The 23,854-nt window shown below is 49.3% G+C and overlaps 1 protein-coding gene across 1 annotated transcript in view; it reads right to left on the reverse strand.

The window, feature by feature from the left end:
* CTNNBL1 (catenin beta like 1) overlaps window positions 1–23,854 on the reverse strand; it is a 98,454-nt gene that overhangs the window by 23,119 nt on the left and 51,481 nt on the right. Inside the window, exon 11 of the mRNA XM_053394748.1 lies at window positions 14,768–14,949. Coding sequence (XP_053250723.1) covers window positions 14,768–14,949 — 182 coding nt within the window. The remainder of the gene's footprint in view (window positions 1–14,767; window positions 14,950–23,854) is intronic.

Here is a 23,854-nt window from a genome sequence, read left to right on the forward strand (position 1 = left end):
AGGGAGCAGCCACCAGGAATGCCTTGCTGTGTGACTTTGCAAATTTTGTGTATGGAAGGGATCCCCTTCAATTGTCCGAAGACATCTTGGTGGGATGCAGAGAAGGAGGCAGGTGCAGAAAGGGGGTCTGACCCGCTGATGGACTAGTGAGATCTTCAGCCCAGCTGGGAAATGTGCATTTGAGAAAGCCTGTCGGCAACTCCAACATGGTGCCAACTCCCGGAGCATGAACCATTCACCCATGGATCTGACTCCCACACCTGTGAAGACAGGAGACACACCCAATATCCGTGGGGTGAAAGAAGCGGATATCGAGGCATTCCACCACACAGCTTGCTTGCCGAGAAATGTATTTGTTACATTTATATCCTGCCTTTCCATGCTTTCTCACTTCCTGGAATAAATAGAGCCTTCTGGATCAGGCCAGTGGCCCACCCAGTGCAGCATCCTTTTCTCACAATAGCCGCCCAAACGACATTATGGGAAACCCGTGAGCAGGATCCAAGCACAAGAGCAACTCTCCCGCTCCTATGGTTTTCAGGAACTGGGATTCAGAAGCTCTGCTGTCTCCAACTGTGGAGACAGAGCAGAGCCATCCTGGCTAGGAGCCACCAATAGTCCTCTCTTCCATGAATTTGTGTAATCCACTTTTAAAGTAGTCTAGGTTGATGGACACCACTGCCTCCTGTGGCAGCGAGTTCCACAGTCTAACTTTGTGATGCATGAAAAACTAGCACCAGAATGGTCAGCTTTGTTTATGTGCAGCTGCTGGCTTGTTATGGGCGCTGCTCAGACCCAGAACAATTCCATAACCTGCAATCTTGTGCTGGCTGCTTGGAGGGGCACCCAAGCCTCTTCCGAGGTGGTGATTTTATTATTCTGATCACACAGCCGCCTCCACTTCCCTCCTCCTGCCAGGGCTCAGTAACAGCAATGAGGTCACAGTTTGCCTCCTACTTGAGCGTTTCCAAGTCTTCCCTTTTATATTACCCCGAGTCTGAGTATGCAGGCAATTAACAAATTCATTTTCTTCAAGCTACTTGACACTTTGATTCATTACTTTCGTGATGCTGCAAGTGAGATGCATGTTTTGGTGGCGAGGCGATTTACACATTTGACGCTGGATGTCAGCTTAGCTTGTCACAGGGAAAGTTAAACAGGCAGCTGATTGAAGCCTAGAAGCACCGCAGCTCTGTGGCCCAAGGACATCTGGCACGGCTCTGAAGGATAGCTGAGAAAGGAGGATTCGGGAGCAGGACTGGTTTGTGCCACCAATTAGCCTGGGACAAATCCCTCCACACGCAGAGAACCAATGAATTGTAGAGTTGGAAGGGACCACAAGGGCCATCTAGTCCACCCGCCCTGGCAATGCAGGCATTACAACCAACAAATCCCTGACATCTAGCCACCCAAGCTGTTTAGAAACCTCCAAGGAAGGAGAGCCCACCATCGTCTAAGGTGGTCCATTCCACTTTCAAATAGCTCCTACTGTCAGAAAGAGCATCCTATTGTTTAATTGGAACCTCCTTTCTTGTCCTCTGGAGCAGCAGAAAACAAGTCTGCCCGCTCTTCCAGGGGACATCCCTTCAGATATTTGAAGATGGCTATCACCTCTCAGTCTTCTTTACTCCAGGTTAAACATACCCAATTCCCTCAACTGCTTCTCATAAGGCTTGGTTTCCAGACCCCTGATCATCTTGGTTGCCCTCCACTGCACATAGTTCCAGCTTGTCAACATCCTTCTAAAATTGTAGCGCCCAGAACTGGAGGCATATCAACTTGGAATGTGTTTCCACGTCCCCCAAGCATATCTGTGCATGAAGTGAGATGAAAAGCAATCCATGGCCACTGGAAAGCTCAAAAAGGATTTTTTTCACTAGCTCCTCTTTCATCTGTTCTACAGATACCACACAAAGAGCTCTATGAATGGCCCAGGTGGGTGCCTGAAATATCTTTTTGCATGCACTGGAGTGCTTGTCAACTCTTCATTTTACCTGTGATTGCAAATTCTGAGTGAACCAGCCTTCAAACCCCACCACCTGTGAGAATGAAAGTGCTGTTTCATAGAATCATAGAACTGTAGAGCTGGAAGAGACGCGGAGGTTCATGTAGTCCAATCCCCTGCAATGCAGGAATCTCAACTAGGTGGCCATCCAACCTCTGCTGAAAAAACCTCCAAGAAAAGAGAGTCTCATCCCTATCAAGAGCCAAAGGCTTCCTCTTGACAGGCGATGGAAGTCACTTGCTCCAGGAACGAGGCCTCAACTCGGGCTGGGCCTTCCTCTTGCCACATGTACGACTCTGATCATTCTTGTGTATCTGTTGCCGATCCACAAATCTCAGGTGCAACCATACCTCCACATGTGGTGGGAGTGCCCCAAAATCCAACTATTCTGGACAACAGCCATACGAGAAATATGTAAAATAACTAAGCAAGTATTAGACACCACCCCAGAATTGGCCCTACTAAACATCTTCCAAGACAACAATGCCCATTTACACCACAAAGAACTCATAACCCACCTACTTTTAGCAGCCAGAAACACCATAACCAGACACTGGAGAGACCTGTCAGGAGTAAGCATGGACCAATGGTACCAAATAGTATGGGAAACAGCCCTACTAGAAAAATTAATCAATAAACTGAAACTGACACAGGGACAAATAGAAGAAGACGCCTGCACCTTTATCACATACACAGCCCAACAAGACAATGACAATAACCCACCAACAGCATACAAATCAATATGGCTAACCTGATCCAAAACACCCACCCACACCACTCACCCATGGAAACAAAGATCACCACAGCCAACCACAAATGGACAACCACACCCTAGGCCAACCCCAACCTCTCTCACCACCAAAGAAACACAAATGAACAGCAGAGAACCTGCACGAGCAACGCTGACACCAAACTCCACATACATTAAGCAAAATAGAAACACCGCCACCCAACCCCACCCCCACCCATCTCCCCACTCCACCCCTTCCCCCCTCTAATGTCTCAACAAATGAAACTGATTTGTAAAAACGTTACATGGAAAAAATACGAGAGACATTACACATCCTTCTGTAAAACAAGAAAATCTTTAATAAAATTAAAAAAGAGAAAACCACTGAGGTGCAACTATTTCCTCAGAGCCACAAGATGTAGGCGGGAGTTCACGCAAGATGCCGTGCCTAAGATCTGAGCACAGGTGTGCTCTTTGCAGGGGCAGACGTCTCTCATCAACACAAAAGAGAAGGAGCAAGTCTCTCTGCTCCCAGCATTGGCCTTGGCTCTTAGCAGCAACAAAGGGCTCTCTCTCTCTCGGCTGGTCCAAGTAGCTGCCCATCGAAGGCATGGAGACATCTCCATACAGCACATCATTTGGCTTCAGGAGAGCCTCCCGCAGCCACTGGTTTGTCAAGCATTTTTCTAGTCCCCGCTGGAAGAGGGGAAAGTTTCAGATGCTGAAGATGCAGGCTTTGGTTGGCCCTCTGGGCACAGTTTGCCTCTCCCATTGCTGAGGAGGAAGTGCCCACCAACGCCTCCAGGTGGCACGCTTCCTGTCAGAGGCCAGCTGTGCCCTGTGCCAATGGAGCCAAGAGCAAGGGCCGCTACCCTCAGCCACAAAACTTCTGCTGAGCTCTCTGGATTAGCTGCCTGCCTGGGAAAGGTCACTCCCTCCAAGCGCGGCACCGCAATGCACATTGTGCGCGGCGCTCCGCCGGCTCCTGGGAGGCTTGCCTGGCTTATGCTTCTAAAGGGATCATAATCCTTAATCAAGAAGATTACAACAAGCAGCTAATCCCAAAACAAACAGCCCCAGCGCCGGGCAGAATTAAACTTTTTGGTCGGCGCTAATTTCAGTCATTAATGTGACATCACTGGAAGCAATTCCCTGTGCGGCCCCCTCCTCCCTCCGGGTAACGTGTTGTGGGGGGTGGCTAACGGGTTTCATTAACGCTAAAGGCTGCTTTTAATGTATTATACAGGGCAAACCTGGATTTGCTGCTGTGCCAGTAGATCTTGGCTCCCAGGTGAGCATACCTGTATCGTGTGATACAGGCTGCAGAGGGCCACGACCGAGGCTCTCCGATTGTGATGGGCACTTCAAAAGTATATGGAGCCAAGAGATATCTTCGTCACTAAATGATCACATTGAGCTGAGGCTATTGGTTGGGTTTCTGTTCTGGCGGCAGCGTCTGTTTCGCCTTGGTGTGATTTTCCTCCTCCTCTTCCTCCCTCTTGAGAGCCAGTGTGGTGTAGTGGTTAAGAGTGGTGGACTCGTAATCTGGGGAACCAGGTTCGCTTCCCCGCTCCTCCACATGCAGCTGCTGGGTGACCTTGGACCAGTCACACTTCTCTGAAGTCTCTCAGCCTCACTCACCTCACAGAGTGTTTGTTGTGGGGGAGGAAGGGAAAGGAGATTGTTAGCCACTTTGAGACTCCTTAGGGTAGTGATAAAGTGGGATATCAAATCCAAACTTCTCCTCCTCCTCCTCCTCTTCTTCTTTTTCTTCTCTTGGCCCAGCTTGCCTTGGCTGCCCATGTGTGATTTTGTCAACAAGTGATTGTGCCCAGGCCAGGTGGCATTGCCAGAAAAATCACCCAGAGCAGTGGCACCGACTGGGTTGAATGACAGTGAGAGCCTCACCTGAGGCAGAGGAAGTGGAGGAAAATGGCGCTAAGAAGAGCACTTGAAACAGGGCAAGGCGTGTTTCACACTGAGGTCAAGGTCAGTAGATATCAGAAGCAGTTTGCAACCGCCTTGGCAAAGAACACAAAAATGAGGCTGACCGTTTAGGGTCACAGCCTAGGTCTACACTTACTGGAAGGCGCAAGTACAAACGCAGTGTTTTGGAGCAACCTGTTTTGGGGAGACCACTAGAGAAACTAGTAACTTTAGAAGGCATCTGCAATCTGCCCACCCCTGTGAAAACATCTGCCAGATTGTCCACTGCTTGCAGCATCTTCTCGCCTAGAAAGGACGGTATTTCCAGGGAAACGAAGGTATTTCAGGCCTGCTAAAACCATGGCCCAGCCTCTCTTGACCGAAGTTTGATTTGATCCCATAGCTCACCTTCAACCTGCAGGCAGATTCCCCCTGCTGCCCTCAACTGGGCAAAGTTAACAGAGTCAAGCACATTTTCTGCCAACATGAAGGCTGTCACGACACAAGGAGACACTGGAAGGCATCATTGGTTCTCCTGGATGTGTTTCCAGATACATGACTCCCCTCAAAACTATACGGCAGTCTCTACAGGGACAGGCAAAGGGGAAAAGCAGCTCTCCCTTTTTGACATTTGAAGAGGCTCAGGCAGCTGCAGCTGCAAGCCACTTCGTTATCAAGATTTTAGTGCCACCTGCGGACCTCATGAATAGCAATTAAATTCTAGATTTTGTCGGCTGCCAATCTTTGCTGCCCTCCATAACCTCAGAGGTTCTGGGTATAGAAATCCAGCTCATCGGGAGTGCAAAAGGTGGCAGGATTCATGAGGCTTTGTCGCAATCTTCAAACACTCCCAAGTTCACCTCGATTAAATTTATACTCCCTATCTCTGCCGCGCAGCCAGGAGATTAGGGCGCATGCTGCGGCCTCCGGGCTGAGGCAGCAAAGGCAAGCAAATAATCTCTCCTATCAAAAGAAGTTTTGTTTGTACATACAAGATCAGAAGGGGGCATAAACAACAGGCAGGCTCTCCAGGCTGCAGCGTTATCGCAGGAGCAGATAAGAGCAATAATTAAAAATTTATAGGAGGAAAAATTGGCTGCTTTGTCTGGTTGGAGCAGGTTGGGGGGGGGGGTCCTAGCAGAGATCCTTCCCACGCCGGTGTGCTCACTTGTAACCCGGAGGCTGGAAAAGAGGCAGTCAAGTCGGTTCTGGGTGTCAAAAGCCCTAACTCAGACCTCCTGAATCAAAGAACAAGGGACCCCGAGGGTCATCTAGCCCAACCCCCCGTAATGCACTAGGTCATAATAGATGCGGAGAAGGCCTTTGATAACGTATCGTGGATTTTTTTTTAAAAAAATCTATAGAAGAAACAGGACTTGGTGAAAACCTTGAACACTTGAACACTATCCCAGAATGGCCTGAGGGGACTAGGAGTCTCGGGGTGTCAGTTGTCCCCTTTCTCCACAAAACCTCTCCAGAAGGACTTGCGTAAGAACATGCAAAGAGCATCTGCTGGATCAGGCCAATGGCTCTTCTAGGCCAGCATCCTGTTCTCACAGTGGCCAACCAGATGCCTATATGGGAAACCCTCAAGTAGGGTTTTAGCATCACTGCCTCTGACAGTGGAGTCACAGCATAGCCATTGTAGCTAGGAGACATTAACAGCCCTCTCCTGCAAGAATTTGTCTAATCCTCTTTAAAAGCCTTCTAGGTTGGTGGCCCTCACTGCTTCCTGTGGGAGGGAGTTCCACAGTTTTAACTATGCACTGCTACTTACAGAAAAGTATTTCTCATTAAAGTATTAAAAATCTAAGTGGTATGGTGGCAAATAGGAGAATTAAGAGTTCCGCAGAAATTGTTCCATTGTGAGGCATTGATACCGCACCATAAACTTCCCAGAGATAAATAGCTTTAAAATTTCTCCCCTGTAATATACTTTAATGAGGGCCCATGGAATTCTGTAACAAAAGGAAAGCTGCCCAAGCCACCTTGATGAAATAATACATGCCGGCAGTTGGGGGAAGAGCTTTGGCTAAGAGGATCAATGTTATTCTACACGTAATCCGACATGAAATGCAGGAGGGCTCAGTTGCATTCCATCTCATCGAGTGTGATGCCAGGGTGGGCACCCCTTGTGGGAGCTCCAGGATAGGGAGGAAAAGGCACTGCCACCCCGCCTTCCAAGTGGGGCTCCTCTCTGCCCATGGAGCCATCTACCAGGGGATGTGCATTGCCTTCATAAATCTCGGGCCAGGTGAAAATGCTGCCCCATCCATTAAGGGCAACACCATCTCTCTGCCCTTGAGCTGTCACAGAATGGTAGCGTTGTTAGGTGCTCCAGGGGTCAACTGTGGAGCAAGAGTGTCTTCTGCTGCTCCACAGGGTGGGATCCGGACCAACAGCTTCAAGTTACAAGAAAAAAGATTCCGATTAAACATCAAGGAGAACTTTCTGACAGTAAGAGCCTTTGACTGTGGAACGGAGAAGTTGGCAAGCTCTTCTTCATATGGGTTTCTTTAAACAGAGGTCGGGTGGCCATCTGTCACGGAGTCTTTCACTGTGGTTCCTGTGTTTCAGGGGGTTGGACTAGATGGCCCTTGGGGTTCCTTCCAGCTCTACAGTTCTATTACCTTGACAGGCAAACCATGTTTGGATTAGATCCACCTGCTGGACAGGTGTGCTCCTCTGTGCGCATTGCATCTGACTCAGAGAAAGAACCAAGGGGTCATCGCAGGAACAGCTAATTATCTGCAGCAACCTCCAGGAAAGCGCCCCCTTGTGAGCCGCTGCCAGCAGACCTGCTTTTGTAAGACATCCTTCTCCGCTTAGCGCTTAAGGTGCCCCCTCCCTTCCGGGGAAATTTGCCCTGGGAGCGTGTGCGTCACAAGCAGATGCAACCAACACATTTTTCACTGGCAAAGCGTTTCAGGAAGGTTGTCATCTCAGCTGGCGTAATTAGACTTCTGAGTTAATGGGCCATAAAGGCGGACAAGGAGACGTGTGCCACACGCAGGGCTTGCAAAACGTCTGGCTGGCTGCCGCTTCGGCCCAAGGACGTGTCCTCCTTCCCGCCCCAGGCAAGCCCCGCCCCGCCCAGGTATCCGCTGTAGGCACCAACTGCCAGGAAGGTCTCCTGTACAAGGGAAGGGCAGGCAAAGAGTTGGAGGGATGGCGCTGAAGCATTTCCTCCTAGGATAAGAATGTGGAGTGCAAAGATCAAGAATTTTGCAAGGGAGGCACCACAGCCTAGTGACAGAGCTTTGCATGCAGGAGGTTCCAGGTTTGTTCCCCGGGAGTGTCTGCAGTTAAAGGGATTGGATGATGACAGGTGATGGGAAAGAGAGGCAGAGAGACCACCGGCAGAGCCACTGCTGCTGGCCAGAGTAGACAAGACAGGAATGGATGGAGAAATAGTCTGACCTGCAACACGGCAGCTACCTATTTTCCTAAGCAGAGCTAAGAAGAGTCTGCTTCTACATTAGCCTTTCATGAGGCTGTGCCTTTAGACCTCAAGGCTGCTGCATAGTCGGATGTTTGCAACCCCACATCTCTGCAAAGAGAGGCTACTGTTTTTCATCTGGGGGAAAGAGACGCTCATGAGAGATGATAATCGCCTCCCTAGGCCCAGAAAACAATGGAGGTGAAGCTGAAGGAGCTACTCCAGGAACCAGACGACTCTTCCCGTCTATTCCTTTCCTGCCTTTTCTAAATGAAAGTGGTTCTACATGGTCTTGTTCAGTCCTAGCTGAATTGGATCCTTTCAGCTGGAGGGACCAGAACTGCAACTAGCTCTCTCCACACAAACACACAAACACCCAATGGAGTCTGCCCACTGTGTGTCGTAGCCCTTCTCCCAAGGACATGAACTTTCAAAGTTCAATAATCTGTACAAACCCACATGCAAATCCCAAAGCACTAACCCACACAGGAAGAACACCATGAACTGTCCCAAACAAACACATTTGCACACTCAAATTATGTATTGCCTTGACACCCCACCTTTCCACCTAAGCTCAACGTGGCGCACAGCAGTCCCCCTCTTTACTTAATCCCCACAACAATCCTGCGAGGCAGGTTCTGCGGAGCGGCAGTGACTGGTCCAAGGCACCCCAGTGGGTGAGTGGGGATTTGAACCTCGGTCTCCCATATGCTGATTTTAATGTATGGGTGTTAATATTGTGCTTGCATAGCAACACAGAAATATATATATAATAACACTGGCAACAAAACTCAACCCTAGGGTAGCAACATTTTGAACCAAGCTATAGGGAGAGAGACAGAGTCTGATCTCGATGCTGCACTTATTACCTCAGAAACAAACACAAACACTGCTAATAAGAAAGTAAAGCTAGTTCCAGACTTCAGTTCCCAGTGGTGCTATTTTTATGAAGTTTGCAGCAGCAAATATTACAGTTTCCAAGAGCCTAATGGAAATCACCATGGTTGATGATGACTTTGTGAAATCCCACCAGGGTATAGAATTGCAACTGCTTCCCTCCCTCCCTCCCTCCCCCCCTCTTTTACACACACACACACACACACACACACACACACACACACACTGTTCTCCATTAGTTCATCATTCTCTGCAAGTGTTCAATCCCAGAACTGCTGCTCTTCTTCCACCAACCTTGCACAACCCATTTCTTTCCACTATAGGCTCTTGGACCTGCTTCCAATCCAACTCATGCAGGCGACAGTTAGTGCACTGAAAAAGGCTGGAGCTGGTGGGCTATCTTCAATAACTGGCCGCTCTTTCCCTCCAGTGCTAGGGCTCAGCCGGACACTGAACCTGAACAAGACTCAAGGTGCATCGTTGCTATCCAAGGCAAGCTTGGGGAAATGCTCTTTGAGACACAAGCACTTCTGCTACGGTCTGGCATTTCAGGTACTTCCCAAACTCCAAATCCCAGCCCTTGAGGAAGTGAGCCCCAAACCTGAGAAGGAGGTTAAAAAGGAGGGAAAGAACCAGAAGCCATCTCTGAAGCAAAGTCAGATGCAGAAAGCAGTAGAAAGGAGAGGCAGAGTTTGGGAAAGGATCAGAAAAGAGAAACCAAAATGATCAAGGGGATGGAGAAAGGCTGCAATGTTTGTGACTTTTCAGTTTAGCGGAAAGGTGACATTATTGCATAGCATGGAGAAACTGGGAAAATATTTTCTCTCCCTCTCCTAACTCATGAGCATCCAATGAATCTGAATGTTGGAAGATTCAGGACTGAGAAATGAAGGTCCTTCTTCACACATTGCACAGCTAAAACTATGGATGGCTTTAAAAGAGGATGAGACAAGTTCACAGAGGAAGAGAGGGCTATGGGTGGCTCCTAACCCTGATGGCTCTGCTCTGCCTCCCCAGCTGGAGCTAGCAATGCTTCTGAATCCTAGTTGATGGAAACCAGAGGAGGTTCTTGCTTGCTGGTTTCCCATTGAGGCATCTGGTCAGCCACTGTGAGAACAAGATGCTGGACTAGATGGGCCGTTGGCTTCAGTCAGGAGGCACTTCTTATGTTCTTGCTCCACGCTGAAATGTATTTGAAGGAAGTATGCAAGGGCCAGAGGTCGATGGCTGAAGGTCTTGCCTTATTGTCTTCAGTCCACAACCTCAAGCATCTCCAGTAAGCAGGGATAGCCAAGCCCCCCTGAGCCTGAGATCCTGGAGAGCTGCTGCTGGTGAGAACAGACACTAATAGGCTTAGATGGACTAAGGGCCTGGCCTGGTCAACATCCCTTGCAGCGCTCAAATTATGCACCAAGAAAAGCCGGCTTTCTGTAACCTGCAGAAAGCACGCGCCTTGAAGCAAAAGCAGGTGTATATTTTTTGTTCGTTTGAAAGAATAGTTTCTGCTTCTTACTGGTCCAGGGGTAGGGGGAATAGCTCTGAACAGCATGGAAGAGACATCCCTCCCCCCGCTCATGCCAGATCTTGCTGCTCAGCTGACCCAGCTCATTTCTTCTCTTTTCCTTTCCTCACCTGCCCCCTCTTCCCCATCACGCTCTGATTTCTGCAAGGTATTCTCCGCCTGCACTTTGCCACAGCTCCTGGGAACAGGCTTTCAAAAACATCAAGCGGCTGTTCTGAAGCAGAGTTTTCTTGCCGATTTCTGGGTCCGCTTTCAAATTCTGCATTTTGCAGAATCACATCGTGCAGGTCCCTAAGCGTGGATGATGGGGGCACAGGGGCTGGATGAACACTGGGCCCGTGGAGGGGTGGGGAGAAGTGCTTAGAGCCGGCAGGGATGCTGGAGGAATTTCGAAGCGAAGTAGATCCAAGCTCAGTGGTGAGATTTTGTAAACACCACCAAAAACCATCAAGACACACATTTTAATCCTTGTTTAACACAAAGTGCCTGTTAGTGAACAGCTTAATGCCATTCTTTAATTTAAATGGCATTGAGTGTTTAAGGCTTTATAGTCTGGCAGGAAAAAAAATCCTCTTTGGAGATTTCTGGCTCAGAAGGATAGGTGGCATGTATATGCACAAACAGGTGCCTGACACATGGAGGATTTTGCACCTCTCGGGGTCCAGCTAGGTGTTGCACGCAGGTACTATCCCGAAGGCTCTGATTAAGCAGGAAAAGCCAACTCCGAAGAGGAACTGCGATGAGGAGCGATGCCAGATCCAAGATGCCCACGTTGGGATTTAAAGCCCTAAACATCTCGGGCTCCAAATACCTGAAAGACCAGAGCACCCTCCCCACATCATATAAATTCCCGGAGGATGCACCTCTTTACAATGGCCTCTGACACCCGAGGATTTGTGTTTTTAGGGACCGCCCTATTCTTGTGACTGTAATTAGTTTTGAACTGTTTCTAATACAGCATTTTTAAAATATTGCTGCTATCTGCTTTAGGGCCTTAGGGTGAAGGGCAGGTGAGAAATCTTCATAATGATGGCCTTACAAGTGGGCGGTGTTGCTAGCTGATTTTATAGACACAAAATCCTATCAAGCTGCCATTCATTCATCAAGGACCACCAACGCAGACCAATTCCTTTCCAAGACTAAGGCTTCAACAAGAGCAAGTACTGACTCTGAGTACCCTTTACCATAGCTGTACCATGTCTTTTCTCAGTAACCACCTGTTTACCAACTTTTCAGACAACGGTGGTGCCAAAAGCACAGTTTGAGCATGCCTCAGGGTGACTTAAGATCTTAAATTCCATACGAGAAGAACAGAAAGATGACATAGGAGGAAGGAGGCAATGAAGAGGCCGCTGCTAGAAGAGGAAAAAGGTGCTGCATTCTGTTCTTTAGCAACGTCCTCTGAATTTTGGGTGTTTCCTGACACCCATGAGGTCAGCAATGAACTAGGCACAATGCGACTGAGGTTCATTATAGCATGCAGCCCAGCAGGAATCCCTGGGTAAACTAGAACACCTGCCTTTGCAAGCAAATACCGTCAAGAATGCAAAAGGAAGGTCCTGGTGGATCTTTGGGAGCAGAGGAGACAGTGACATGAGATCTTGCATGCAAGAATCCTGCAGCTGGTCTTTTGACGATGCTGCTCGGGACGGTAAGGGGGTCTGTGAGGGAGGGAGATTTTGTGGGCTGTGCTGTACAGTAACTCTGACAAGGACAGATGAGAGCAGACCAAAGTGGTTAAGTTGATGGACACGCCAAGGGACAAACTGAGCCCAGAGGTCTCTAATCAGCACGGAGGGCTCTCTGAGTGACATCTGTTGGAGGCAGGAAAACATTGGGCTTGATGGCCAGCTGGTTTGAGCTTGTAAATATGCTTGTACTGTAGCACAATTAGCCTTCCTTTTCATGCCCCCCCCCAATTTCACTAGGGCTGTTCTACTCACTGTTACAGTATACAAGGGGGTCACATCTGAGCACTGGAGAGAAAGCAACTCCCAAACCAGGTCAACTGGGGTTAACAGCTCCAGAGAATTCAGAGTTTTGCCTTCCCAAAATGGGCATTGTTCTGATAGATTGCTCTTTCTCAACCACTAAGCTGGGCTGACCCCCAAACATCCAGCGTTAGTTCTATACAGTGGTACCTCCAGATACGAACTCAATTTGTTCCGGAGGTCCGTTCTTAACCAGAATCTGTTCTTAACATGAGGTACTACTTTAGCTAATGGGGCCTCCCACTGCCGCCACCGCGCGACTTCAACTTGCATCCTGGGGCAAAGTTCATAACCAGCAGCATCTACTTCCAGGATAGCGGAGCTCATTACCCGAAGCATTTGTAAGGAGGACAGTATGTAACCCGAGGTTCCACTGGAACTTTTAAAGACTAAAATAGTTTGTGGACACTACAGGATCGCATACAAAGCAGGGGGCAAGCTCTGCATCCATTGTTACATCAACTGAGCTGAAGATGGTCCAGCTGTAAATATAGGGCCCAGGTGAAAAGGATGGCCCAGCAGTGGCTCGTGTGGGGCACAGGATTCAGTTTCAGAAACGGCTAGACCTAGAGACCCTCTCAAGCCATCTATGCCTATAGCCCTGCTGGGTTGTCCGAGCACAAGGAGAAATCTAGCATGGCTTGGGAAGGATGTGAAACTGCTGCACCACACACAAACACACACGTACACACACTCCTTCATCAGTATAATGGCCAGCCAAGCTCTAGGGAGGCCGGTAAAACACCTCTATTAACTGGAATTGCTACAATCTCAACAACTCACCTGCCCAGCGATGCAAAACAAAGAAAACTGAACCCACTAAAAAAAATAAAAATCTACTATTTTAAGTCTATCAAGTCCACTCCTGGATTCTGTGAATCCTGCCCTGCTTATTTCCTGGGAACCTTAAGAGACAGGCAGGGCCTGGGAAACAAAACCAGCCCATTCTCCCCTGTAACAACCTTCACCCATTGGACACCATCGTTCACCAACCAGGGTGGTGAACTGCATGCTGGGTGCAAGGAAAGCTGCACCCCTGCCAAGTCTCCCATGCTTCTATCCCACCCCAACTCAGAAGGAAGTGAAAATTCCACTTTGCCATACAGAATTGGCTGCCTCTGTGCAGCAAGCAGGCCTCCCTCCTCTTCCCACCCCAAAAGCTACCATCCCTGATGGCAGCTTTCCAAAGCCTCCTGGTGCTCTGCCTGGAGTCCTCTCTGCACCCGTTCCCAGTGGAGAATCCAAGGCGCAGAAGCTCAACTGGGCAGCTATTACAAGCCCTGTGAAAACGTGTCTTGCCAACCCATTGCCTTCATTAATATAACGTTATCGCGTTCCTAATGCTGGTGCTCTAAAGCAAATGTTCTGTTACCAGCTCACCCACTGGCACATTTTTCAGCAGGGAAACAGCTGCTCGCTGAACCAGTCACACACCCACCCGCCGCCCCTCGCCCCCAAGTGCAATCTTGTCAACAGCACAGCTCAGGCTTCTGCCCTCTCCTTTTCCAGCAGGCAGGAAAAAAACACATCTCTCAGCTTATGTTCTGCTCTGGAGAAGTAAGGAGAGTGGGGAAACGACATCCCATCTCTCCATTTGGAATGTCCATTCCACTGCGGTTTTCGCGACACTCGTTTTTTCAGTGCAACAAACAATACTGTCTACCTGGTTTGTGTGTGTGTGTTTAATGGATAATCCTCACCAGTCAGTGGTGAATCATTTTCATTCACCACTGCCTGCCACAGGAGGGTCAGCCTTTCCTGCCAGCATCTCCACCCCTTGGCAGTAGCGGCAGCAACGCCGCCGAGACCAGCGGCAGATCAGGTTGGTGGGGCTTCTGGATCTCCTCCAGGGAGCGGGCGGCTGGGTGGTGGAAGGGAACCGAGAAAGGGATGGCGGGGGAACACAGGAGAGTCACAAGCAGTTTGTGCCTGCGACGCCTGATGTTCACGTCACACTTCAGTGCGCGGAGCCAGGAAAAAACACGGCTTTGGAGGTGACATTTGCAGTTGGCTCATTACTCTTTTCAAAAGAGCCTGGCATCAAAGAGACAGCTTCAAACGGCAGGCTCACATGCACATATGCAGGAGCTAATTAACCGCCATGCTGGTAGCAGCCAGAGAGGAGGAGACGCTGGCAAGCGACTCAGACTTACAAGTGCTTCCTGGCGGCGCAAGTCTACTGAGGCTGCACTTTGAACTATGAGGCTGGCGAAGGGTTCGTGGTCAGCAAGGCAGCCTGTGTGGGAGTAAATCCTACCTTCGTGCTCCTTCTCGGAGGTCCCAACCTTCTTTATTTTCTTGGGGGACTTCATGAAGAGCGGAAAGATGGTCCGAAGGCCGAGGATGTCAACAAACTTGTGGCAGTTGTCTGCTCCCTCAGGCCCAATCATGGCGTGGTCCAAAACCTTCAGGGCACTGCTCCGGGAGATCTTCTTCTCTCTGTAGAAGCAGAAGGACTTTTGTCAGTGAACTGGGCAGTGCACTTTGCCACAAGATACGGAAGGTTTTCCTCAGCCAGTAGGATGAGGCTGAACACAATGATGAACAAGCAGCAAAGTTCAGTCTTAGTCCACAGAAGAGAGAGGATCGGAGCACTCTCTATTGTGGGTTGGCCACTGAGACACAGTGAACTTCTCTGCCTCCTTTCCTCTTGCACCAACTGCTAAAAGGGCTCACTTGATCTTTTAGGTCCACTGCATAAGTAAGCACCGATGAATGAGAAACTTGCTTGCACATAAGTAGGCAAGAAACCAATCCTTTCACACAGTTAGAATCAGAAATCGGTAAGTTGGAAGGGACCCCCAAGAGCAATCAAGGTATCTCTCTTTTTTTTGGTAAATAATTTTATTGGTTTTTTTCAGAGTTAATTTCCACAATTAACCACAAAAAACTAAAACAAAAATCCCCCCCATCCCCATTCACAAAAACATTTCAAAACCTTATCTTTGAACTTCTTTAGACCTCATGACTTCTCTCCATTCTCTCTTCTGTTCCTTATATTAACGAAATTCTGCATTTTCATACACATACTTCATCAGTTCTTCTTCTGATTCTAACAAAATTCTTCTGCATTTCCTTATGCATACAGTGGTACCTCGGGTTAAGTACTTAATTCGTTCCGGAGATCCATTCTTAACCTGAAACTGTTCTTAACCTGAAGCACCACTTTAGCTAATGAGGCCTCCTGCTGCCGCCGTGACCCGGAAACTACATCTAATCCAGAATGCGGCAGCTAGACTGGTGACTGGGAGCGGCCGCCGAGACCATATAACACCGGTCTTGAAGGACCTACACTGGCTCCCAGTATGTTTCCAAGGACAATTCAAAGTGTTGGTGCTGACCTTTCAAGCCCTAAATGGCCTCGGTCCAGTATACAGGAAGGAGCGTCTCCACCCCCATCGTTCTGCCTGGACACTGAGGTCCAGCGATGAGGGCCTTCTGGCGGTGAGAAGTGAAGCTACAGGGAACCAGGCAGAGGGCCTTCTCGGTGTGGCACCCGCCCTGTGGAACGCCCTCCCACCAGATGTCAAAGAGAAGAACAACTACCAGGCTTTTAGAAGACATCTGAAGGCAGCCCTGTTCAGGGAAGCTTTTAATGTTTAACAGACCACTGTATTTTAATTCTTGTTGGAAGCCGCCCAGAGTGGCTCGGGAAACTCAGCCAGATGGGCGGGGTATAAATAAATTATTATTATTATTATTATTATTATTATTATTATTATTATTGCTACTACCTTAGTGCTTTACGGTCTTCATTGTGCTTGTGACCATAGGGCAGATCAATGCTCTACCCATTTCACAGATGTGGAAACAGAAGCTGAGAGAGTGACTAAACCAAGACTGCACAACAACCACATGATGGAGATGGGACCCAGTTCCAAGTCCAACTGTCTATATGGAAAACCAGAACAGCCCCCAACCATCTCAGTGCCTGATTGGAACCCTTTCAATTCCAAAGCTTGATTTTGTACTCTACTCCAGCTTTCTTCAACCTGCTACCTGATCCAGATGGCTTGGACTACAACTTCCATCAGCCCTAGTCGGAATGTGGAAGGCGCAAGGTCAGGGAAGGCTAGGCTAACCTTTCGAGAGAACCTGGATTGTCAACTGCACACAACCTCCCTTTCTGAAGCCAAGAGAGATTCCTTTAAGCTGTATCCCCAGTACAGGGGAGGATGGAAGTCAGCCACGATTACGGTCTAATTCTCAAACATGAAACAGAGTGCAAATTTATTTCACACAAGGTGTTCTTGTTGTTTTATTGACCTTTCGTACATGGGGACTGGGTCTCCCCTCTTACAGCTGTAACTAGCAAGAGGGATGAGGCGCAATGGATATGTCAAGGGGGGGGAAGCACTCCCTACTCATAGCCATATTGATCCGCTAATAATGTTTCATATTTCTTGTATGGCAGCTACATGTGTGTGCAAGGAAGCAGAAACTGGGAATAGAGGAAAGGAAGAAGCCACATTCAGGCTCTTACACCTGCTCAATTCCGTTTCACATTTTCATTTCAAACGTACGCTTAAAGCATGCAATATGTGGAGTGGCCCTTTATAGAATGCCATCCTCTCACACCCACCCACAGAACCCAGCAATCCACAATGGTTTACCAGCAACCAACATAATTATTTTAGGTGTGTGTTTTTCTTCCCTGTGTTCAAGAGCAAAGCTGGAACTCAGCCCTCATTTTGGCCTGTGAATGCAGAACACCAGTAAGCAAATCAGCCAGGATTTTCTGCCTTTTTCCATGGCTGTTGCCAGCAGCAGGGAATGAAACAGGCACTTCACAAAATGCTACTGCAAAATGCCACTGCGGACGTATGTTTGAAATTCATGCCAACAAAGAGAATGCAAGGAAGCGGGCGTTTGATTGCCGACACAGCTCCATTCAGCAAAGCATAACTCCCAATTTGTTCGGGGGCGGGCGTCCGATTTGGAGAAACAAAAATCCTAAAGCAAAACCAAAAGAGAAGAACAGCCACCAAGATGCTTGAATTGGAACATGAGCAGATGAGAGGAAGGGAAGAAAGAGGATGAACAAATCTTGGCAGCTTCTGGTAAGTCAAAGCCAACTCCTTCCAACACGACGCTAAAAAGGCCAGCACAGCCTCACGCTGGGCTCAGCCAAGGAGGGTCAATTCCTTGCCTCCTTGATCCCAGAACACAGGGCTGCGTTGCCAGAGGCAGAGGCAGAGGTCAGGCATCCTGTTTGCCCTATGCTGTTCAGGGAAGCCTCCAGGGAAGCCAAGAAGGCATAAGGAGGAAGAGGAGCAGGATCAAGATTGCACACATGGCAGCGGCAAATAGCAGCGGCTTCAGGATTAATTCCACCACCACTGCCCTTCCATAATGTGCCGTCCAACTTGCCCATGGCCAGAGTGCCTTTCTGCCGCGTGTTTCACAGCCAGTGATGCAAATGATGCACAGGGAAATGGACATGGGGTATGCGTTAGACTGCAGGTCTGTGGAATCATATGACTGTGGAGTTGGAAGCATAGCTGTCAACGTTTCCCTTTTTTAAAGTGAAATTCCCTTATTCCGAATAGGATTCCTCGCAAGAAAAGGGAAAAGTTGACAACTATGGTTGGAAGGGACCCAATGGTCATCTAGTCCAACCCCCCTGCAATGCAGAAATCACAGCTAAAGAATCCCTGGCAGACGGCCATCCATCCAAGCAACCAAGCAACCAAGCAACCAATCAATCAATCAATCAATCAATCAATCACAATTGCACCCTAGAGAAGGAGCTCAAGGCAGCACACACATGTCACACTCCATGACTCCATTTTATCCCGACAAAAATTCTCTGATGTAGGTGAAGCCACTTCTGAGATCTTAACACCAAGAGGTAAATCGAGAGGTAAATTATTGCAACTTAAATGTGCAACCATATTGCCAGCTGCTTTATTAGAAGCCTGCCCTGATTCACCTACTGAGAATATTTCTACACCCCTTTTCACAAGATGTCTCAAAGGGGTGCACAATGTAAAGCGATACAGAAAGCTACCCAAGAAATCTGAACCTTGTACGGTGGAGCAGGCCAAGTGAGCTGATGCTTGGATGGAACGTCATTGTAAGACGAACCCATTTCACAGGCTACCCTTCTGAGTGCTCAGCAGAGCAGCACAGACTGTTTACAGGAAGGAGCCTGCTGTGGAAAGTAATCCACTCACCTCCTCCTCTCTCTTCTGCCCTTGCCACTTCCAGCTCTCCTTCACCTTGCAAGCAGCAATAATAAAAGGCTAAAAAATAAAGTTCAGGTTTGGCTGGAGAACTTCAGGACTCCTTTTTCGGGGGAAGTAATTGCATATTGATCAGCATTTAGGCAGGTTGCAGGGAGCTGATCTCTGGAATATTCATTGGGTTTAAGTTCAGGCTTGTAGAGATCAATAGCTGTTTGACTGGACTGTCTCAGGTTGATTTTATTTGAAATATTTATTCTACTAGAGGGCAAGCAGTTTATCTTAGTCTCATCTTGGGCTTATTGAAATCTCTCTTGGGTGAGAACTAATTCAGACACCACAGCCTGGCAGCCTCACCAAACGAGCGACTGACCTGGACCTTAAGAAGACCAGGAACAAACTCATTGCACTGACAATTCTTGGCACTGGAAGCCCACAACTCATGCGAAGGCTCAAAAAACCTCCTGGCTTTGCTACATGTCCAAAACTGAAAGAAATGGGGGTGGTGGTATATTAAGCACCCAGCAGGTCACCAAGCGCAGCTAGTGGGCTGCCTTTGGCTTGGTGAGTCACAAGTTGTGCAAGCAGACAGGAGAGTGAAGGTGGATCAGCCTCCAAGATGGAGAAGAGGACAGCCACAGGGGTGGCAATGGTGGTGGAGGGTTCTAGGAAGGAGGCCGCCCAAAGAGCGCTTCAAAAAGCATCCAGAAACCACTCTTGGCGGAACTGTATGCTACATGCTCTGCAGCTGTTAGGAGTCAAGGGCAGCCCCTGTGTGGCAGTCTAACCTCCAGAATTAGAGAGGTGAGAACGGCAACTGCTGGGTCCAACCCCTCCTTCCCTCCCCAGATACCTTGAAACCCTGGCAATCTATGGAAGAATGACTTCAGAAGCACCCACAGGGCATTGGTGCCAAATGACCAAGAACATATTACTAAGTCAAGCCAGTGGCCTCTGCCATCCAGCCTCCAAGTGGCCAACCAGATGCCCATTATGGGAAACCCACAAGCAGGATTCGACCACAAGAGCAGCCCTCTCCCCTCCTGTGGCCTCCAGCAACTGGTCTTCAGAAGCACTGCTGGCAAACCCTGCCCATCAGGCAACTCCCTTCCTTGTCCCTGTCAGGAAGGAAGACAAAAGGCCCCAAGAAACTCCCCCAAAGCAGGGTACCAGAAGCCAAAGTCACTTCACCGAAGGACTGTTATCGCAGGATGTTTGCAGAAGGGTGTGCATTAGGAAACAGTGGCACGAGGCTCTGATTCTGCTAGATAAACACAGCGTGAGGCTGTGCTGAAAGGAAATTTCAGTAGATACACATTAATTTTCGGGTTTCCAAGGAGCTGATGTGACATGAAAACAAGAGACGTAATGAAATATTTTTGCAGGGGCTGCTGCAGTGCCTTCTGCATGCAAACGCACTCCTGACTTTCATGCGTTATTCCTGACTGGGCCCACAGCCCTCTTGCAGCCAGCAAAGGTGGACAAGGGAAGTGACCACAAATGGCTTTGCAAGAGAGCCTCCCCACTCCACCCCGCCGAGAAAAGCTTTATGAACCTTCTCCCCCACACTCAATATGTGTCTCCATTTCCCCTATGTGCTTCCTGGCACTTAAAAGTCAAGACAAGCTCATTCCCTGCTTGCTATAAATACAGGGTGAGGCCTTCCCAGGCAGATGCTTGAGAGAAGGAGGGTTTCTCCTCCACACAAGAAGGGGTGTAATAAGTCTCGTGCCAATGCTCCCAAGGGACTTGACAATGCGAGTCTCTCTCTCTCTCTCTCTCTCTCTCTCTCTCTCTCCCTCTCCCTCTCCCTCTCTCTCTCTCTCTCTCTCTCTCTCTCTCTCTCTCTCTCTCTGCAAGCCTCAGAAGGACACCTCACTTTCTCTCCTGGAAGCCTCAGGCAGCTCCCAATCTGGAGAAAGAAATTGAATTGTGCTTGGGGAGAGACCTTAATTGGATGTGACATTTCTAAACCTCCAGTTGGAGGCCACCAACTTGCAAAGTGCATTTGCTCATTTGCAGCCAAGGCAAATACGCTCCCCACTGATGGAACGGAGTGCACACATGCAAGCAAGCAATCTCGCCTCCTCCCTGGCCTGGCCTTCTCTCCTCCTCCTCACGTGGGACGCATCCAATTTACAGGAAGGTGGTCCGAGGGCAAAGGCCCTCCCCACGTCCCTTGCTGAATAAGCAAACAGGAATCCCACCCATGCAGACTCTTCACACTTGGACCAAAAATGATGCAGCTCCTCCCAGCAGCCTCCCCTTGCCCTTCACGGAGAGAACGTGCCCCATCTCCATACGGATGAGGCACTCCTAACTGCCCTGGCCCCCTTCAGTTCACATGATCCACATTCACAACAGAAAACACTGCTTTCTTGCCACTGAAACAAGCAGCCTCAGTGCAGTCTAGGTGTAAGTAAAACCAGCGCAACTGGTATTCCAGCAATACCAGTCGCTGGAAGCCACTGGGGGGGGGGAGGTGTCCTTGTGCTCGAATCCTGCCTGTGAATTCCCCCAGGCCTCTGGTAAGCCACTGTGAGAACAGGATGCCCCAGCCTGATCCAGCAGGGCTCTTATGTTCTTGTGCAGAGTCAGACTCATCAAGCTGTCTTCTCCAAGCGAGAGGAGCTCTCCTAGGCCATCTAGAAATGGTTCCTGCCCATGACCAGCTGCCAAAGATGCTTTCCGCTGGAGATGCCAGCGATTTAACCTGAGCCCTTCTGTGTGCAAAGCATGCATTTCACCACTAACCTATGGACCATTCCTCCGGCATGAAGGGAAGGATATATGCTGGAGTTTAATTCCTTCCCCTCTAGAACATGGAAGATTTAAAGTCCAGATTCTCACATCTTGCTGCACCAGGTTCACCTCTAGCCAGTGGCAAAGCCTCTCATTGAAGCTAGTGGAGTTTGAGGAGGAGGTGAGGTTGGGTCAAGTTATACCATGATCATGATGATCTGCCCTTCATCACCAGGTCCAGGACAGGTCACAACCATTTAAAATTCAGATTTAAAATGAAACAGATTAGAGGAAAAGGGTAGGTCCTGAAAACACGCATCTCAGGGGTCCAAGGCACAAGTAGAGGTGCATCTTCAGCAGTCACCAAAAGCTGTGGAGTGAAGAAGCCAGATGCACCTCTGTGGGAATGGAGCGCCACAATTTAGGGACTGCCACAGAGAATGCCTTTCCAGACTAACCCCTCCCCAAACTTCTGAGGGAGCTGGAACTAACAATGGGGCTCTCTCTGCTGATCTCAACACCCGAGAGGGTTTGCAGGGAAGGAGGCGGTCTCTAGGGTCCCCGGGGCCTAGCCCTTTAGGGCTTTGAACACTAGAGTGAGTGCCTTGAAGTGAACGGGGCAACGAACTGGCAGCCAATGCCGCTGTCTCAGAACCGGAGCTGCAGGGGTTCTGAAGGCAACCCAGCCAGGAATCGGACCGCTGCATCTTGGACCAGCTGGAAGTTTCAAGAGTCGTCTTCAAGGGCAACCCCAAGTATGCCACACTGTAATAATTTGGTCCAGATTCTGTGGGCTACAACTGCAGTCAGTCCCAACCAACGGCCAAGTATGATGCTGCTGCAATCTATAGCTTATGGAGGCACCATGCTGGCTGTGCCCTGGCCTTGAGTATTTGGAGGCCGTGACGCTGTGCCATCTGAAGGCTCACGAATACAGCCATGGGAAATGGCTGCTCATTTTGGGTTGTGCACGACCCCCCCCCCATGCCCAGCCATCCTTATCAGGGAAAGAGACGTCCCACCCCATTCTATGGTGGAGGCAGAGGTGCTACAGCAGCAGCAGCAGCAACAGATGGGGCTGCTGGTTTATTTACGCTTTGCCCTTCAGAGCTCCTTTTAAATGCAGCTGCGTCCAGGGAGCCATTTTCTCCTTGTTGTTATTTGCCAGCTAGTACCAGGGAAGAGAAGGGTGGTGAACAGCACAGCCCCCTCCCCACTCCACCCAAAAAAGGAAGGGAAGCCATTAAAAAAATTAAAAATTAAAATGCAAGGTCCCACCCATATGGCTCAAGGACTCCAGGTGATTAGTTCTGCAAGGCTAGCCGTGCAAGCTTAGCGTTCAGAGGAGAAAAGGATGGGAAATCCAGGAGGCGGCGAGGGGGGGGGGAGAGAGAGAGAGAGAGAGAGAGAGAGAGAGAGAGAGAGAGAGAGAGGAGAAGCCTCCCTCTTGTTCAGGGTTTCAGAGCTTTGCAGCTTTGCTTTAATTAGCCTTAAGAAAACTCAGCACTCCGGTCTGAATAATAATCCACGTTCCTGGTTATTTATTCAGTTCCCTGCTGCTGCTGCCGTTGCACATTACCAGCCTTAGTCTGCAGGAATAGATCATTTCTTGCCAGCCAGCACTTGCCAGCCGCCTCTCTGCGCTGCTCAGCCCACCCAGGGAAAGCGAGCGAGCAGGCAGGCAGGCAGGAAGCCCTGGGCAGGGCACAGTTTGGGGACGGGCAAGGAGAGATGGATGCCAGAGGGGCGAAGGAAAGCATCGAGGCTGGGACTCGGGCACGCAAGGGGGAACAAAAAATGGGAGGAGGGTCCGGAAGCTGTTTCATTAAAAAAGCTCACTCTTAGCAGGGTTAACAGAAGGGGGGAGCAGGGAGAAAAAGGAAGGCAGAGCTTTTTATCTAGCTCCACAGAATGTCCGTCCATAGCCACTCGTGGGACTCGCAAGAAACAATGATTGAGCGGCCAGCAAAAGCCTCCAGCACAAAGCCTGGTTGGCAGCACTTTGATTCCAGCTGTGAATTTTGGACATGCAAAAGACAAAGAAGTCTAACGTGAGAAGTGTGTGTCTTGTGTAAGCCGAGAGGAAGTGGGCTGCCATTCAGACCCACCTCCCTCACAGAAACCGTAAGGCTCCGAATACAGGCACATGTGGGGTGCCTTCAGTCCAGTACACACACACCCCGCCCCAAAGCACAAGCCGTTTGCACAGATGCCTTTGCTGCTGTATATGAAAACATCTCTGGGAGAGCAGGAGCTGGCGGCAGAGGGAGGAGTTTCCAAATGGGCCTGCAGCCTTCAGTGACCACCATCAACATCTCAGGGTGCCATACAGGCCTTCAGTCTAGTACTTCAGAAGAGCATCTGCTGGATGAGGCCAATGGCCCACCTAGTCCAGCATCCTGTCCTCACAGTGGACA

Source organism: Podarcis raffonei, chromosome 6, assembly GCF_027172205.1.
Source record: "Podarcis raffonei isolate rPodRaf1 chromosome 6, rPodRaf1.pri, whole genome shotgun sequence".
Taxonomy (NCBI): Eukaryota; Metazoa; Chordata; class Lepidosauria; order Squamata; family Lacertidae; genus Podarcis; species Podarcis raffonei.